Here is a 17,930-nt window from a genome sequence, read left to right as displayed (position 1 = left end):
ATGGACAGTAGCAGTTCATGATAAGTTTATTTTCATGGACCCCCTAGAATTATGAGACATTCAGGAGGTCCAAGAGGTTAACTGGGGGTCCCGGACCCCCCAGAATGCCCTGTATTTCGTACCTTGGGCACAATGAATCATCCATCCATCCATTTTCTAAGCCGCTTCTCCGTCAGGGTCGCGGGGGGATGCTGGAGCCTATCCCAGCATTCTTCGGGCGGAAGGCAGGATACACCCTGGACAGGTCGCCAGTCCATCGCAGGGCAGACAGACAGACACAGACAGTCACTCACACACTCACACCTAGGGGCAATTTAGCACGTCCAATTGGCCTGACTGCATGTCTTTGGACTGTGGGAGGAAACCGGAGAACCCGGAGGAACCCCACGCAGACAGGGGGAGAACATGCAAACTCCACACAGAGAGGACCCCGGTCACCCAGCCGGAGAATCGAACCCAGGCCCTCCTCGCTGTGAGGCGACAGCGCTACCCACCACGCCACCACGCCACCCACAATGAATCATTTTCAGACAAATACAAGCATTATGTTGCTGGCATCTGATGTTAGCATAACAGTCTAGAATTGACCTTGTCTATTGTAATTTTTGAGACCTCGTCTAAATTTGGATTCTCCTGGTCTAGAACTGGACAGCCTGGTGTAAAAACTTAAATCTCCTACTGCAACAAATGGCATCTTCTCAAGTAAAGTTATCTTAAATATAGTCAATACATCTAATAGTTCTCCTGTTGAGATTGTTGTAATCCTAATTTAAGATTATTTTCCTTATTTCTAGGCTTTCAAGTGACTATACTGGCAGATCATTTGCTTTCTGCCAGTGTAGTGAGAGTACTTTACTTAATAAAATGACTTGAAAATGTGGAAGAGTGTCTAGAAATAAGTTAGATAATCTTATAATAAGTTCCATCTCAAAGTGGAAAACATTAGATATATAGATTTAGTAGATTTAGTAGATAGATAAAGTAGATTTAAGATCATTTCACTTGACAAGATGCCATTTTTTTGCAGTGCTGATCTAAAATTGGACATGATTGGTCTAGAACTAGACACACTGGTCAAAAACATGGACACTTCTGGTCTAAAATTGGACACTCTTGATCTAAAATCAGACACTCTTGGTCTAACATTGGACACTCCAGGTTTAGATAGACCCAACAAGCCCACACAGGTTCCACACACACACCTAATGTTTGGGTTTGTTGGACAGTGTTGTGTTTTGCTCTAAGATTAACGCTAGTGATTTTGCTGCATGTACATTATTCATAATCCTATCGGCAGATCTGTTCCTCTTCTCCTGACAGGACTGGCAGTCCCAGTAAGCTGAGCAGGGGCTCCAGTGTGACTGAGCTTCCAGCTCCACGCAGGCTGCCCTGGAAGTGCTCTCCTCAGGTCCAGGGCATGCTGGCCTCCTCTGCGGAAAACCTTCACAGGTGAGGTGAACTGTACAGATGTTTTCTAATAAAAACAAACAAATCAGAATTACAACTGAAACAGAATCTGTCAGAATGTATGAAAAACATGGCATATTGACTCAGTTAGTGAGTAGAGCTAGTAGACATCAGCAGTGCAGGACAGTAACTGAGTAACTGAGTAAATGTAATTAGTTTCTGTACTTTAGTATTTTTCATGCATCTGTACTGAAGTTTCTCCGTTCTGGGCGACTTTTTCCTTTCACTCCACTACATTTCAGAGTCTAATATCCGACTTTTTCCTCCTACATTTTGAGAAATCTGTCGTTCCTTTTGGTTTCTGTGTGTATAAAAACGTAACATGTCAAAACGAAAGAAGCGCAAAGCCAGAGCACCAATCAGGGCCCAGCGGTCACTTTGTTCTGAGCTGGTTTTGATCTGTTGGTCATACCGACCCAGTGCAGCACGCGGTTCAACGTCAGCGCAGCAGCGTAAAACTTTGGGAGAGTCTGTTCAACATAAATGATGAACTAACCTAACTTTGTGTAAATAGAGCTCAATATAGAAATATGTCCACATATGCTTGTGTGTAAAAAGTGATTTCAGAGCCACTCGGTTCTCCCTGATGGAAACTGTTTACCTTCAGTGTTTTGTGCTTCTGATCATTTTAATAGACGTCAGCGTCACTAATTAATGACGTTCTATTAAAAGACTGGTTTACCAAGAGAGACGCTGGAGGACTTTCACCTGAAATGAGTTCATGAAGCCAGTCTGGTTATAAAAATGATAACAGGACATCAGAGCCAGAATTACTCTTTTAGTACTTTTACTTTATACTTAAGTACATTTGAAGGTAAATACTTTAGTACTTTTACTCAAGTGGAGGTCTAAAGGGAGGAACTTCTACTTTTACTGGAGTCATATTTTACCTTGGGGGTCTCTACTTTAATGGTTTGTGTACTTTGTCCACCACTGGACATTAGACGTATTGGCTATATCTGATGTCAATGTACAGTATATTGAGGTGATAAGAGTAAAGTTGATTGACTTCAGTGAATTGTTCCATCCCACATTCAGTTCATTAAAACAGACAGTTTAAAAGAACTAGTCTTTTACACAAACATCACTACTGTAAAACCGAAAGACTCACAAAGAAGGTCCATCCATCCATCCATCCATCCATTTTCTAAGCCGCTTCTCCCTCAGGGTTGTGGGGGGGTGCTGGAGCCTATCCCAGCGGTCAGTGGGCGGAAGGCAATGAAGGTCCAAAACCGAAAAACAAACCCAAAATACTACACATACTGTATCGTTTAGAAAAAGCAGATATGTAAAATATTCTCATGAGGAGAAATAAAATGATCTAATATTTCTACTGAGGAAAACTGGCTATGCGGACTGAACTAAAGCTGCACTATGGAAGATGTTTTTCTTAAAACTGAAAGAAGTAGCATTCCTGAGTCAGGAGAAAAACCAAGTATGGTGCATGTAAGTTTTTTGTACCACATCATACATCTACGTGTTAACATCACACACACAAGCTCAAAAGCAAAGGTCAAGCCATGGGTCTCCAAAAAACGTTTTACTGATGAAGATATGATGACAATAGTAGATCACTCACTCACGTCCCTGGACGACATGTTCTTCACCAAGATTTGACAGTATTCTCTTTCAATGCGCTCGCAAGCATCAGACCCATCCGCTCAGGGAAGCAGACCAAAGCACGACCAAGATTACAAAATATTTTTTCATGCAATTACACATTTCCACCAGAGAGGTCTCCAAATCATCAAATCTGACATAGTGTAGCTTTAAAAAATTAAAAATGTCTAAAACTCATGAGAAGAGCACTCCTGAAAACATTCTTGTTCCTTACCTTAGGCTTGTGAAAAACCTGGACATGGAGGTGTTCACTTTCAGAGCTTATGGGAAAGAGTTCATCAAGAAGCAGAAGATGAGTCCTGATGCTTATGCTCAGGTTGCGCTGCAGCTGGCTTTCTATAGGTAAACGCATATTTCACAGGTTTCAACACTTTTCAAATTACACGTCTTCTACACTGATGGCTGAATGTTTAGGGGCATCAATTCTTTTTTCTCTACTGTAACAGCAGTTTATCGGAATTTTATTAAATTATACCACTAGTATCCACAACTGAGAATTATGTTTGCTGGTTTGACTGCAGCAAAAAACTGATGGTTCAGCATTAGAATACACAATGCTAAGGCTTCAACAGTCCAAACATGGGAAAATCTGGCTACTAACAGTTTAATGTGTGAGGAAAGTGCTTAGAAATGGTAAATTATATATATATTTATATGGCCGATTTGGTCAGACTCTGAAAATGTGCCTAAACTAAATCCCCAAACTTTCGTCACCACTGAGCAGCTTTTCAGTTGACAGCTGTGACAGAAGAGGGGGGGGTGTATTTGTGTTGTCATTGTACATCTTGGTTTCTGCTCAGTATTAAAAATAGAAAAGTTGTTCACTGTAACGTGTGGGAGCGATGATGAGGCGGGTGTATGTGCTGAGATAAGCAAGATTTATTAAGGGCAAATAGCAGAGTCAGGGTCACAGAGCCAACATGGATTGAACGGGGCACAGACGTGACAATAGAAATGCAGGATGAACAAACAACAGAGGCCGGAAGAAACAAATAGCAAACATAGACAAAACAGCACGAGAATACAATACAAAGGCCAGCAAACTCACAGAGGAGAACACAGGGCTTAAACGCAGGGAAACAATACACAGGTGGACAACACAGGTTAGAACAATCATGGGTGGAGTCAAGAAACAAGGGGGCAGGACTGGGAAGAACTCAATGAAAATAAAAGCACATGGACAGGACTGGAAGGTAAACACAAACACATGGACAGGACTGGGAGGGGCCAATCGTGACATTCACAAAGGAGATCACAAGCTTCCTGTAGGACCCCAAGCCTGCGCTGTCTGCCTTTCATATCTCTCTGCCTTTTCGTCAGTTGAAGATTCAGCGTGGAAGCTCAGCTCTTTAAGGCAGAGCTGCTGTACATGAACAGCTCTCTTCTTTCTCGTCCTCAGATGCAATGGAAGAATGGTGTCTACCTACGAGAGTGCCGCCACCCGCCGGTTCCGCGAGGGCCGCGTGGACAACATCCGCTCAGCAACCCCAGAGGCTCTGGACTTCGTGAAGGCCATGACAGACGAGAGAGCCTCCACACAGGTGCCTCGTTTTTCTTACTTATCCTTCTATTACCGCGCCTCTCTTCCAATTCTGTCCATCATGTAGCGCTGTTAAATGGGTCCCCTGGCTTCTGTCTCCTCTGGTAAGCCAAACCACTAATCACATTAGAGATTACAAACCAGCTGAGATGCAGTATGGTGTGTAATCTAGGCAGGCTAGTAATACGGCACATGATGGCCTCTCACTGTCTATTAATGGCAATGACGAATCACACTGATCTGTAAATTAGACCAATAAAACTGCTCTCTAGTCTGATGATAAACAGAGCTACTGCTGTGATTAGCAATTTCAGCAGGACTGCTGGCACTGCATTTGACTTTAGTTCTATTCTGTGTAAGAAGATGCTGTGTAACTCATCACGGATCTCTCGGGGAAACGGTTCTTATTTCATTCTTTTAGGATTCAGAAAAGATGGAGAGGCTGAAGAAAGCTATAGACGCGCAGACTGATTACACAAAGATGGTATGGATTAGCCACATTCATCATCTGAATAAGTCCTCTGTTTGTTGTTGTGTTCAACCTGTTCACAACAACAGCAGCACTGCTGACCATAGCTCTTCTTTCTGCTTGCTCCATTAAGGCTATTACAGGCATGGGAATAGACAATCATTTGCTTGGTCTTCGGGAGATTGCTAAGGAGCTGAAGATGGACACCCCAGACGTTTTCACGGATGAGACATACCAACTCGGCCACCAGTTCATCCTCTCCACTAGTCAGGTAAGAGTAGAAGGCCCCCAAGCTGTACCAGGCAACAGTTGACCACCCTTCATTTGTTTTATTCATGGTCAAAATGACTGTGAAGTACAAGTTATTCTATTGTTAGGAGATGAAAGAAAATCTTATATAAGGATGACAAACGTCAAAGGAAAGAAAGGGAAAAATACAGGAGTTTCCAAATCTGAGCTTAAGAAATGACAAAAAATCATAGGAACCACCTGCAAGACCTGGCAAACCCATCGGATAAACAGCACTCAAAGCTTTGATCTCTGAGAGAGAGGAGAAGATCAAGCTGCTTCAGGTCTGAAAACATCCACAGGTGGTTCTGTCCAGCCTTCCACTGTGAGAAGACCCCTCAGTGCTGTGGGTCTGAAAGGACGTGTAGCTGAACAAGAAGAACCTCGCTGAGAAAAGGAGACGGACGCATCAAACAAAATCAAAGATTTTATTATATACATATATATCACTGCTGTCGGAAGAACAGCAACCTCGTATCTCCATTTTTGTCCATTTTCCATTTATATATATAAATGTGTGTGTGTGTGGGTGTGTGTGTGTGGGTGGGTGTGTGTATACGGACATTCATTCACACACACATTCGCACCAAAGGGCAATGTAGCATGTCCCATTGGCCTGACTGCATGTCTTTGCACTGTGGGAGGAAACCGGAGAACCCGGAGGAAACCCACACAGACACGGGGAGAACATGCAAACTCCACACAGAGAGGACCCCGGCAGTCCAACTGGGAATCGAACCCAGGCCCTTTGATAGATAGATAGATAGAGATAAATTTCACTGCTGTCTGAATAACCTCACACCTCCATTTCTTCTGTTTCTCAGTATTTCACATAATTTGGAACATAATAATTTCACATCATTTTTACCCTTTGTCTTTTACATTACATGTAAATTTCATAACGAATGAACCAAAAAAGCTCAAAATTACTTGACAAAAATTCTGCTTCCATTCAAATGTACACACTTTCCCCAATTGCCTGAATTATTATCTACGAAAATGGACAAAATAATAGACAGTTGATCCTCACCTACTGGTTTTAACTACATGATGTACTTTTGTCCGTTTTTCAGTTTCCACAATGCTAAATGGTGGGATATACGCCTGCATTACTCGTTAGCTGTTATAGCCTTGTAGCTCCTGTATCCTTCACGCCATGTTTTTCTGTTCTTTACTTTTTAAATGACTTGGTATTTCTTCATTTATACAGCACTTTGAATGACAGCAGAGTATGAATGGAGCTATATAAATATACTATAAAATAGACTTGCTGTATAAATAGACTATAAAATAGACTTGCTATATAAATATACTATAAAATAGACTTGCTGTATAAATATACTATAAAATAGACTTGCTATATAAATATACTGTAAAATAGACTTGCTGTATAAATATACTATAAAATAGACTTGCTATTAAATAGACTTGCTGTATAAATAGACTTGCTATATAAATATACTATAAAATAGACTTGCTGTATAAATATACTATAAAATACACTTGCTGTATAAATATACTATAAAATACACTTGCTATTAAATAGACTTGCTGTATAAATAGACTTGCTATATAAATATACTATAAAATAGACTTGCTGTATAAATAGACTTGCTATATAAATATACTATAAAATAGACTTGCTATTAAATAGACTTGCTATATAAATATACGATAAAATACACTTGCTATTAAATAGACTTGCTGTATAAATAGACTTGCTATATAAATATACTATAAAATAGACTTGCTGTATAAATAGACTTGCTATATAAATATACTATAAAATAGACTTGCTATATAAATATACTATAAAATAGACTTGCTATTAAATAGACTTGCTATATAAATATACTATAAAATAGACTTGCTATTAAATAGACTTGCTGTATAAATAGACTTGCTATATAAATATACTATAAAATAGACTTGCTGTATAATTAGACTTGCTGTATAAATAGACTTGCTGTATAAATAGCCTTGCTATATAAATATACTATAAAATAGACTTGCTGTATAATTAGACTTGCTGTATAAATAGACTTGCTGTATAAATATACTATAAAATAAACTTGGTATATAAATAAACTTGCTATAGAAATAGACTTGCTATACTATAAAATAGATGTCACAATTGGCTCCTCCCACTCCTCCGTGTGCTTTTCTGTTTACTCTTTATCGTCCATGTGCTTCTTTCTTTGGTTTCCTCCCGGTTCTGCCCCTTGTTTCTTGTCTCCACCCTTGATTGTTTCCACCTGTTTTCCACCTGTGTCTTGTGAACCCTCGTTAGCCCTCTTGTATTTAAGCCCTGTGTTTTGTCTAGTGCTGGTCTTCGTTTGATCGTGTTTGATGTGTTGGGTGTATTGTACTGTGTTCTCGTGGTGTTTGGCTCTTGTTTGAGGTTCTGTGTGCATTTTGTCATGTCTGTCCCTCCTGCTCTCCGTATCGGCTGTTTGAACCTGGACCGTTTTGACTATGACCCTGGATTTGCCCTTAATAAAACCTGCTTATCTCAGCGCATGCGTCCGCAACGTCGCTCCCCATCGTCACAGTAGACTTGTTATGTAAATAGACCATTAAATAGACTTGCTGTATAAAGAAACGATAAAACGGGCTTGTCTAAACCAAAGAAGCAAAGTTTGGATGTTGCTATAGACCGAGGTCACCTACTCTGGTCATAGAGGTCTGCCACACCTGGTAGTCCAACGGGGAATCGATCCCAGGCCCTTTGATAGATAGATAGAGATAAATTTCACTGCTGTCTGAATAACCTCACACCTCCATTTCTTCTGTTTTCAGTATTTCACATAATTTGGAACATAATAATTTCACATCATTTTTACCCTTTGTCTTTTACATTACATGTAAATTTCATAACGAATGAACCAAAAAAGCTCAAAATTACTTGACAAAAATTCTGCTTCCATTCAAATGTACACACTTTCCCCAATTGCCTGAATTATTATCTACGAAAATGGACAAAATAATAGACAGTTGATCCTCACCTACTGGTTTTAACTACATGATGTACTTTTGTCCGTTTTTCAGTTTCCACAATGCTAAATGGTGGGATATACGCCTGCATTACTCGTTAGCTGTTATAGCCTTGTAGCTCCTGTATCCTTCACGCTATGTTTTTCTGTTCTCCTTTACTTTTTAAATGACTTGGTATTTCTTCATTTATACAGCACTTTGAATGACAGCAGAGTATGAATGGAGCTATATAAATATACTATAAAATAGACTTGCTGTATAAATAGACTATAAAATAGACTTGCTATATAAATATACTATAAAATAGACTTGCTGTATAAATATACTATAAAATAGACTTGCTATATAAATATACTATATAAATATACTATAAAATAGACTTGCTATATAAATATACTATAAAATAGACTTGCTATATAAATATACTATAAAATAGACTTGCTGTATAAATAGACTATAAAATAGACTTGCTATATAAATATACTATAAAATAGACTTGCTGTATAAATATACTATAAAATAGACTTGCTGTATAAATATACTATAAAATAGACTTGCTATATAAATATACTGTAAAATAGACTTGCTGTATAAATATACTATAAAATAGACTTGCTATATAAATATACTGTAAAATAGACTTGCTGTATAAATATACTATAAAATAGACTTGCTATTAAATAGACTTGCTGTATAAATAGACTTGCTATATAAATATACTATAAAATAGACTTGCTGTATAAATATACTATAAAATACACTTGCTGTATAAATATACTATAAAATACACTTGCTATTAAATAGACTTGCTGTATAAATAGACTTGCTATATAAATATACTATAAAATAGACTTGCTGTATAAATAGACTTGCTATATAAATATACTATAAAATAGACTTGCTATTAAATAGACTTGCTATATAAATATACGATAAAATACACTTGCTATTAAATAGACTTGCTGTATAAATAGACTTGCTATATAAATATACTATAAAATAGACTTGCTGTATAAATAGACTTGCTATATAAATATACTATAAAATAGACTTGCTATATAAATATACTATAAAATAGACTTGCTATTAAATAGACTTGCTATATAAATATACTATAAAATAGACTTGCTATTAAATAGACTTGCTGTATAAATAGACTTGCTATATAAATATACTATAAAATAGACTTGCTGTATAATTAGACTTGCTGTATAAATAGACTTGCTGTATAAATAGACTTGCTGTATAAATAGCCTTGCTATATAAATATACTATAAAATAGACTTGCTGTATAATTAGACTTGCTGTATAAATAGACTTGCTGTATAAATAGACTTGCTGTATAAATAGCCTTGCTATATAAATATACTATAAAATAGACTTGCTGTATAATTAGACTTGCTGTATAAATAGACTTGCTGTATAAATAGACTTGCTGTATAAATATACTATAAAATAAACTTGGTATATAAATAAACTTGCTATAGAAATAGACTTGCTATACTATAAAATAGATGTCACAATTGGCTCCTCCCACTCCTCCGTGTGCTTTTCTGTTTACTCTTTATCGTCCATGTGCTTCTTTCTTTGGTTTCCTCCCGGTTCTGCCCCTTGTTTCTTGTCTCCACCCTTGATTGTTTCCACCTGTTTTCCACCTGTGTCTTGTGAACCCTCGTTAGCCCTCTTGTATTTAAGCCCTGTGTTTTGTCTAGTGCTGGTCTTCGTTTGATCGTGTTTGATGTGTTGGGTGTATTGTACTGTGTTCTCGTGGTGTTTGGCTCTTGTTTGAGGTTCTGTGTGCATTTTGTCATGTCTGTCCCTCCTGCTCTCCATATCGGCTGTTTGAACCTGGACCGTTTTGACTATGACCCTGGATTTGCCCTTAATAAAACCTGCTTATCTCAGCGCATGCGTCCGCAACGTCGCTCCCCATCGTCACAGTAGACTTGTTATGTAAATAGACCATTAAATAGACTTGCTGTATAAAGAAACGATAAAACGGGCTTGTCTAAACCAAAGAAGCAAAGTTTGGATGTTGCTATAGACCGAGGTCACCTACTCTGGTCATAGAGGTCTGCCACACCTGGTAGTCCAACGGGGAATCGATCCCAGGCCCTTTGATAGATAGATAGAGATAAATTTCACTGCTGTCTGAATAACCTCACACCTCCATTTCTTCTGTTTTTCAGTATTTCACATAATTTGGAACATAATAATTTCACATCATTTTTACCCTTTGTCTTTTACATTACATGTAAATTTCATAACGAATGAACCAAAAAGCTCAAAATTACTTGACAAAAATTCTGCTTCCATTCAAATGTACACACTTTCCCCAATTGCCTGAATTATTATCTACGAAAATGGACAAAATAATAGACAGTTGATCCTCACCTACTGGTTTTAACTACATGATGTACTTTTGTCCGTTTTTCAGTTTCCACAATGCTAAATGGTGGGATATACGCCTGCATTACTCGTTAGCTGTTATAGCCTTGTAGCTCCTGTATCCTTCACGCTATGTTTTTCTGTTCTCCTTTACTTTTTAAATGACTTGGTATTTCTTCATTTATACAGCACTTTGAATGACAGCAGAGTATGAATGGAGCTATATAAATATACTATAAAATAGACTTGCTGTATAAATAGACTATAAAATAGACTTGCTATATAAATATACTATAAAATAGACTTGCTGTATAAATATACTATAAAATAGACTTGCTATATAAATATACTATATAAATATACTATAAAATAGACTTGCTATATAAATATACTATAAAATAGACTTGCTGTATAAATAGACTATAAAATAGACTTGCTATATAAATATACTATAAAATAGACGTGCTGTATAAATAGACTATAAAATAGACTTGCTGTATAAATATACTATAAAATAGACGTGCTGTATAAATAGACTATAAAATAGACTTGCTATGTAAATATACTATAAAATAGACTTGCTGTATAAATATACTATAAAATAGACTTGCTATATAAATATACGATAAAATAGACTTGCTATATAAATATACTATAAAATAGACTTGCTGTATAAATATACTATAAAATAGACTTGCTATATAAATATACTATAAAATAGACTTGCTATATAAATATACGATAAAATAGACTTGCTGTATAAATATACTATAAAATAGACTTGCTATATAAATATACTATAAAATAGACTTGCTATATAAATATACGATAAAATAGACTTGCTGTATAAATATACGATAAAATAGACTTGCTATATAAATATACTATAAAATAGACTTGCTATATAAATATACTATAAAATACACTTGCTATTAAATAGACTTGCTGTATAAATAGACTTGCTATATAAATATACTATAAAATAGACTTGCTGTATAATTAGACTTGCTGTATAAATAGACTTGCTGTATAAATATACTATAAAATAAACTTGGTATATAAATAAACTTGCTATAGAAATAGACTTGCTATACTATAAAATAGATGTCACAATTGGCTCCTCCCACTCCTCCGTGTGCTTTTCTGTTTACTCTTTATCGTCCATGTGCTTCTTTCTTTGGTTTCCTCCCGGTTCTGCCCCTTGTTTCTTGTCTCCACCCTTGATTGTTTCCACCTGTTTTCCACCTGTGTCTTGTGAACCCTCGTTAGCCCTCTTGTATTTAAGCCCTGTGTTTTGTCTAGTGCTGGTCTTCGTTTGATCGTGTTTGATGTGTTGGGTGTATTGTACTGTGTTCTCGTGGTGTTTGGCTCTTGTTTGAGGTTCTGTGTGCATTTTGTCATGTCTGTCCCTCCTGCTCTCCATATCGGCTGTTTGAACCTGGACCGTTTTGACTATGACCCTGGATTTGCCCTTAATAAAACCCGCTTATCTCAGCGCATGCGTCCGCAACGTCGCTCCCCATCGTCACAGTAGACTTGTTATGTAAATAGACCATTAAATAGACTTGCTGTATAAAGAAACGATAAAACGGGCTTGTCTAAACCAAAGAAGCAAAGTTTGGATGTTGCTATAGACCGAGGTCACCTACTCTGGTCATAGAGGTCTGCCTTCCTGCAGAGTGTAGTCTCAGTCTGCCACACCTGCTCCAGGTGTATATCATCTCCAGAGGTGCCTGACTGGCTGGATCAGATACATTAGTGTGTTGGTGACCACTGCTACAGAACATAACCAGGTCTACTGGTGTGGCTTTACTACACAATTACAATGCCTGTGACAATCTCTCCTCTTCCTGCAGGTCCCCACTACAGTAGACATGTTCTGCTGTTACGGTCCAGTGGTTCCTAATGGTTACGGGGCGTGTTATAACCCTCAGGCCGAGCACATCCTGTTCTGCGTGTCGAGTTTTCGGGAGTGTACGGCTACCTCTTCGCTGGTGCTGGTCAAGGCCCTGGAACAGGCGCTTATGGATATGAAGGATCTGTGCAATAAATGCCACACTGGCAGTCGGGAAAAGGGAGCAGCCAAACCAGCCACACCCAGAAAGTGAGTTGTAATCACAGGAGAGGTCTCACAGGCTGTGTCCCAATAGTTTATGCGATGTCTTTAAGCTCCGTTGATGTTACAAGCCTTACTGCTGTTTTCAGATCTGATCTTTATGCCCTAATGGTTCAGTTACATCGTATACAGTGCTGTGCAAAAGCCAAAAGCAGCAGATAAAGAACCATTTTATTGAGCAGTCAAAAATAATTTGTTCAAAAAACCGTTTAAGTTAGAATAAATCGCTGCTGTTGGAAGAAAACCTTGTGCTCCATTTCTGACGTTTTTCACGTTTTGACGTAATTTGAAAATACTGGTAGTCCTTAATATTTTATGTGAATTTCATGGTGAATGGGCGAAAAGAAACAGTCCAAAATGACTTGGTAAAACGTCCTGGTTCCATTGACTTACATTCAAAGTAAAGTAGGTTTTTTCCTTCTCCTGTAAAATTTCCGTTTTTAAGATACCAGGTTTTCTTCTGACAATACAGTCAAATACAAATAAACAAACAGCCAATCCCTTGTGGCTGTTCTGTGTGTGAGCGCTCGTTTAACCTTTTTCCAAATCTCTCCTTGAGGACGTCCAGTGTTTACAGTTACCAATCTGTACCTACTTGAGTTACTGATGTTTATTTGTATTTATTCTAAAGTCGAGTCAAAAATGAACTTATTGCCAAGATGAATAGTTTTGAACAACTGTATTAGGTGTTGCACAGAGATGTATGTCAGGCAACTGTATCAGATTGTGGACACTTAAAATCATATGCAAAAGTTTGGGCACCCCTGCTCGAATTATGTTTTGTTGAAGTTCTAAGTGTGAATAAGTGAGCACACCCTCTACAGAGAACACACCTCTGCACATTTTAATACACAGTTACTGTTTATTTATTGAGTCAAACATACAGGGAAAAAACGCAGCCCATGCAAAAGTTATGGCACCTTTATTGCCATTATACAAGTGCACTGAGACTCTGAGGTTCAGTGTGCACTTCACTACAGGCCACGTAAGTCAAAATAAAATAAAATGCTTTATTTTAAGTTTCATTTTTTTCCGTTATGTTAAACTCAGCAAATTAGAGCCCTGCTGGTGACATCCTGTATAAATAAAAATAATGTGTGTACGCGGCTTAGTAAGGCATGGGAATAAGATAATTATGTCATGGCCACGACTTAGTAAGGCACGAGAATGAGATCCTAATGTGTGGCCACAACTTAGTAAGTCATGGGAATGAGATCTTAATTTGTTACCTAATTTCCTGCTGGTGACGTCCCATATAAATAAAAATAATGTGTAGCCATGTCTTAGTAAGGCATGGGAACAAGATAATTAAGTCATGGCCATGACATAGTAAGGCATGGGAATGAGATCGTAATGTGTGGCCATGACTTAGTAAGGCATGGGAATGAGATCCTAATGTGTGGCCACAACTTAGTAAGGCATGGGAATGAGATCCTAATGTGTAGCCAAAACTTAGTAAGTCGTGGGAATGAGATCTTAATTTGTTACCTAATTTCCTGCTGGTGACATCCTGTATAAATAAAAATAATGTGTGGCCATGTCTTAGTAAGGCATGGGAACAAGATAATTATGTCATGGCCATGACTTAGTAAGGCATGAGAATGAAATCCTAATGTGTGGCCATGACTTAGTAAGGTGGGATTGAGATCGTAATGTGTGGCCACAACTTAGTAAGGCATGGGAATGAGATCCTAATGTGTAGCCAAAACTTAGTAAGTCGTGGGAATGAGATCTTAATTTGTTACCTAATTTCCTGCTGGTGACATCCTGTATAAATAAAAATAATGTGTGGACGCGGCTTAGTAAGGCATGGGAACAAGATAATTATGTCATGGCCACGACTTAGTAAGGCATAACCTCAATTATCTCATTCCCACACCTTCCTAAGCCGTTGCCACGCATTTGGACCTCGTTTCTGTGCATTAATAAGGTTTATATATAGGTATATAGGTTCTCTGCTGAGGGTGTGTTATTGTTATTTAAAAAATCGACCGGGGTGTTCAAACTTCTGCACACAAGCGCAGTTGCTGTGATGTGAACGTAGCCTTACTGTCTTTTAATTTGACAAATCTGATACAATCAGCTGCTGCTGTTTTTTCTCTTCTGATTTCTGAGCCAGACTATCGACAAGCCCATGTGTCAGTCAGTCATTGTTCTGAATGATGTCCAGTTGCCAACGGATGTGATTTCTCTTTCACAGTCCAGCCGCCCAGTGCTTGCTTTCTACATTGTCAGCTATCAAAGCTGATTTGAGCTGCCTGAGGCTTAATGAGGGATGTGTGAGTCTGTGGGTCTGCCATATCTCCTCATCCTCCCGTTTAAGATCAGTTCATTAAGTAAAGAAAGCGTCCAGTCTGTGCGGCACTGACCTTCAGGTCATGCGCTGGACGATCATAATGCATTATGAACATTCCGATGTAGGACCCAGAGCAGGTGTTTTTCCTGAGGGTGCAAGAGAGCCTGCATGCATGTATTTAGTTTTATACTGTAAAAGACGGATTAGTGCATAGAATACTGGACGTTTATTCGAATCCAGTGCTGTATGATCTCTGTAGCTTCTAGAAAGGAAACAAAAGCCATGTCCGCTCTCCAGGGAGAGAGTCTTACTGTGATTGGCATCTTATACCATATGAGCGTTAATGTAATCATTAAGAGTAATGAAACTGTCCAAAGATGTACATTACATTTACATTTATGGCATTTGGCTGACGCTCTTATCCAGAGCGACTTACAGTTTGATCATTTTACACAAGCAGGCCAAGGCGGTGTTGGGAGTCTTGCCCAAGGACTCTTATTGGTATAGTGTAGAGTGCTTGGCCTGGTGGGGGATTGAACCCCAGTCTACAAGGCAGAGGTGTTAACCACTACACTAACCAACCACCAAAGATATGGGTCATTCTACAGAGCCTCAATTTAGCAATATTGTTTTTAAAATCGATTATTTAGAATTCCCTGCACCACAGAAGAGCTCGTCCCCACAGTCGTGTGTGAAGGGTGAGGCCATATTTTGATGAATAAAACACATTTTCTGCAATTTTAACTGCAATAATCTGTACACGACTATGGAATATATGAGTTAAACGACAAAGAAAACAAATGCCGAATAAATATTATAAAATATATGGTGAAAGTTCCCCAGGAGTCGTGTCACTGGTGTTACCGGCATAACAGAAAAGCTCTTATATTGAAAAAAAAATCACACTGGTGCGTCACTTGGTTTCCTTTGGCCTGTTTTCTGAGCCTCTATGAAGAAAAGCTCATGGTGAGTCCACTGAGTCTTTCAGTTCTCAGTGATTTTCTAATTCAGCTCATGATTTCATATGAAGCTTTTGGCTGACGTCACCGGTGTGACCGACTTCATTGTGAGGTCATTGTTAAAAAATAAAATACGAATGGATTAAATTCCATATTTTAGTGTTTATTCCATGACTGACAGCGTGTGGTTTGATGCTCTGTAGCAGCCGTTGTGTAAAATGTCTCTGGTGTTGTTTTTATTGTGTGGAACACCAATGACAGGCAGTAACACCAGTGACACCTATGGAGGGATAGAAAAAAGAAGTGGACGTTTCGGTAGAATGACCTACGTTTCAAAAGAAGTTTTGGGCAGTAACTAACAGCACTGGGCGTCACACTTTGTGCAATGAGTCTGAAAGGCCTCAGTATCTGCCAGCTAGGAATGAGAATCACGGTGTTTGTATGTTTGGGCGGTTGGGTTGCAGTTTAAAGAATTATGCAGTACCTCTGTGGTCAGCATGAAATGAGTGAAGATTAACTTGCAGTCATGTGCAAAAGTTCGAGCACCCCTATTCAAACCAACTGATTTGAGGAAATAAAGTAACACATCCTCTACAGGAAGCACACATGAATATAGCATTTATTTATTTATTTATTTATTTATTTATTTATTTATTTATTTGCCGTTTCTTTTTTATGGTATTTCCATATTGGAAAATATGTTAAAATCATAAAATATGTCTTAATATAAAAACATATATATATATATATATATATATATATTGTATATAAACAGTACCATAAATTATTCGATGTATACAGGGTACATTATGTTTTATTTTTTTCTCAATGTGTTCAATTCAGCAAAATGTGCAGAAGTGTGTTCGCTGTAGAGGATGAATTAACTTATTAAGTGTGAACAAGTTAAGTTACACTTACACATCAACAAAACATGGAATTGGACCGGGACACCCAAACTTTTGCATACAACTATGTGCTCGTTGCCAAATCCAACCACAAAATGTGACACGTTTGTTCTTTTAACAATATTCTAAAGAGTTCCAGCAGATTTATTAGCCAGTTACGCTGCCTTTCAAAAGTTTGGAATCACGTTTGGTGATATTCCCTATAAATAAAAATAATGTGTGGCCATGCCTTAGCAAGGCAAGGGAATAAGAGAATTAATTCATGGCCATGAGTTCCTAACATGTGGCCACAACTTAGTAAGGCGTGGGAACGAGATTCTAATTTGCTGAGGTCACTGGTGACATCCCACATAAATAAAAATCAGTAGACAGTCGTAAAAAATCATGAGCAATAACCTGAGAAAGAACATGAGGTTGAAATAATAATAAATCACATCATTTTTTATTTTGGTAAACATTGAAAACAACACAAAGGGTTAAAAATAAACTATAACATATAAAAACACGTTTTGCTTTATAAGATTTACAGCTGGATTATATATAAAATAAGAAAAATTACTAGTGTAACACATGATTGCAAACTTTTGAACGGTAGGGTTTGTGCATAATACCTGTATATTATATATAAGCTATAAGGCCGCGGTTGCAAGGCGAGCTGAGTTGAGATTTGCACTTTATGTAAACAACTACTATCATAAGCAGTGTGTGTTTAAAATATATTCAGTATTTTATGGTGAGAATAAATACAGATTTAACTGTGATGCGTTCCTGATATTATATCATATATATATATATATATTTTGTTGAATGGTGTTTACTGTCAAATACAAAGCAATAAATGCAAAGATGAGTCTATACATTGCTTGTAACCTGTTGTGTATGTATGTA

At 37.7% G+C, this 17,930-nt stretch overlaps 1 protein-coding gene across 1 annotated transcript in view; it reads left to right on the top strand.

Moving 5' to 3' along the window:
- Positions 1-13,994, top strand: part of LOC108437907 (choline O-acetyltransferase-like) — a 46,636-nt gene extending 32,642 nt beyond the window's left edge. Inside the window, exons 10-15 of the mRNA XM_017715333.2 lie at positions 1,321-1,449; positions 3,307-3,429; positions 4,487-4,628; positions 5,049-5,111; positions 5,230-5,367; positions 12,623-13,994. Coding sequence (XP_017570822.1) covers positions 1,321-1,449; positions 3,307-3,429; positions 4,487-4,628; positions 5,049-5,111; positions 5,230-5,367; positions 12,623-12,874 — 847 coding nt within the window. The 3' untranslated portion in view covers positions 12,875-13,994. The remainder of the gene's footprint in view (positions 1-1,320; positions 1,450-3,306; positions 3,430-4,486; positions 4,629-5,048; positions 5,112-5,229; positions 5,368-12,622) is intronic.
- Positions 13,995-17,930: the final 3,936 nt, after the last annotated feature.

The sequence above is a fragment of the Pygocentrus nattereri genome, chromosome 13 (assembly GCF_015220715.1).
Source record: "Pygocentrus nattereri isolate fPygNat1 chromosome 13, fPygNat1.pri, whole genome shotgun sequence".
NCBI lineage: Eukaryota > Metazoa > Chordata > Actinopteri > Characiformes > Serrasalmidae > Pygocentrus > Pygocentrus nattereri.
The sequence above is the reverse complement of the archived record's forward strand: the minus strand, read 5'-3'. Positions and strand labels throughout refer to the sequence as shown.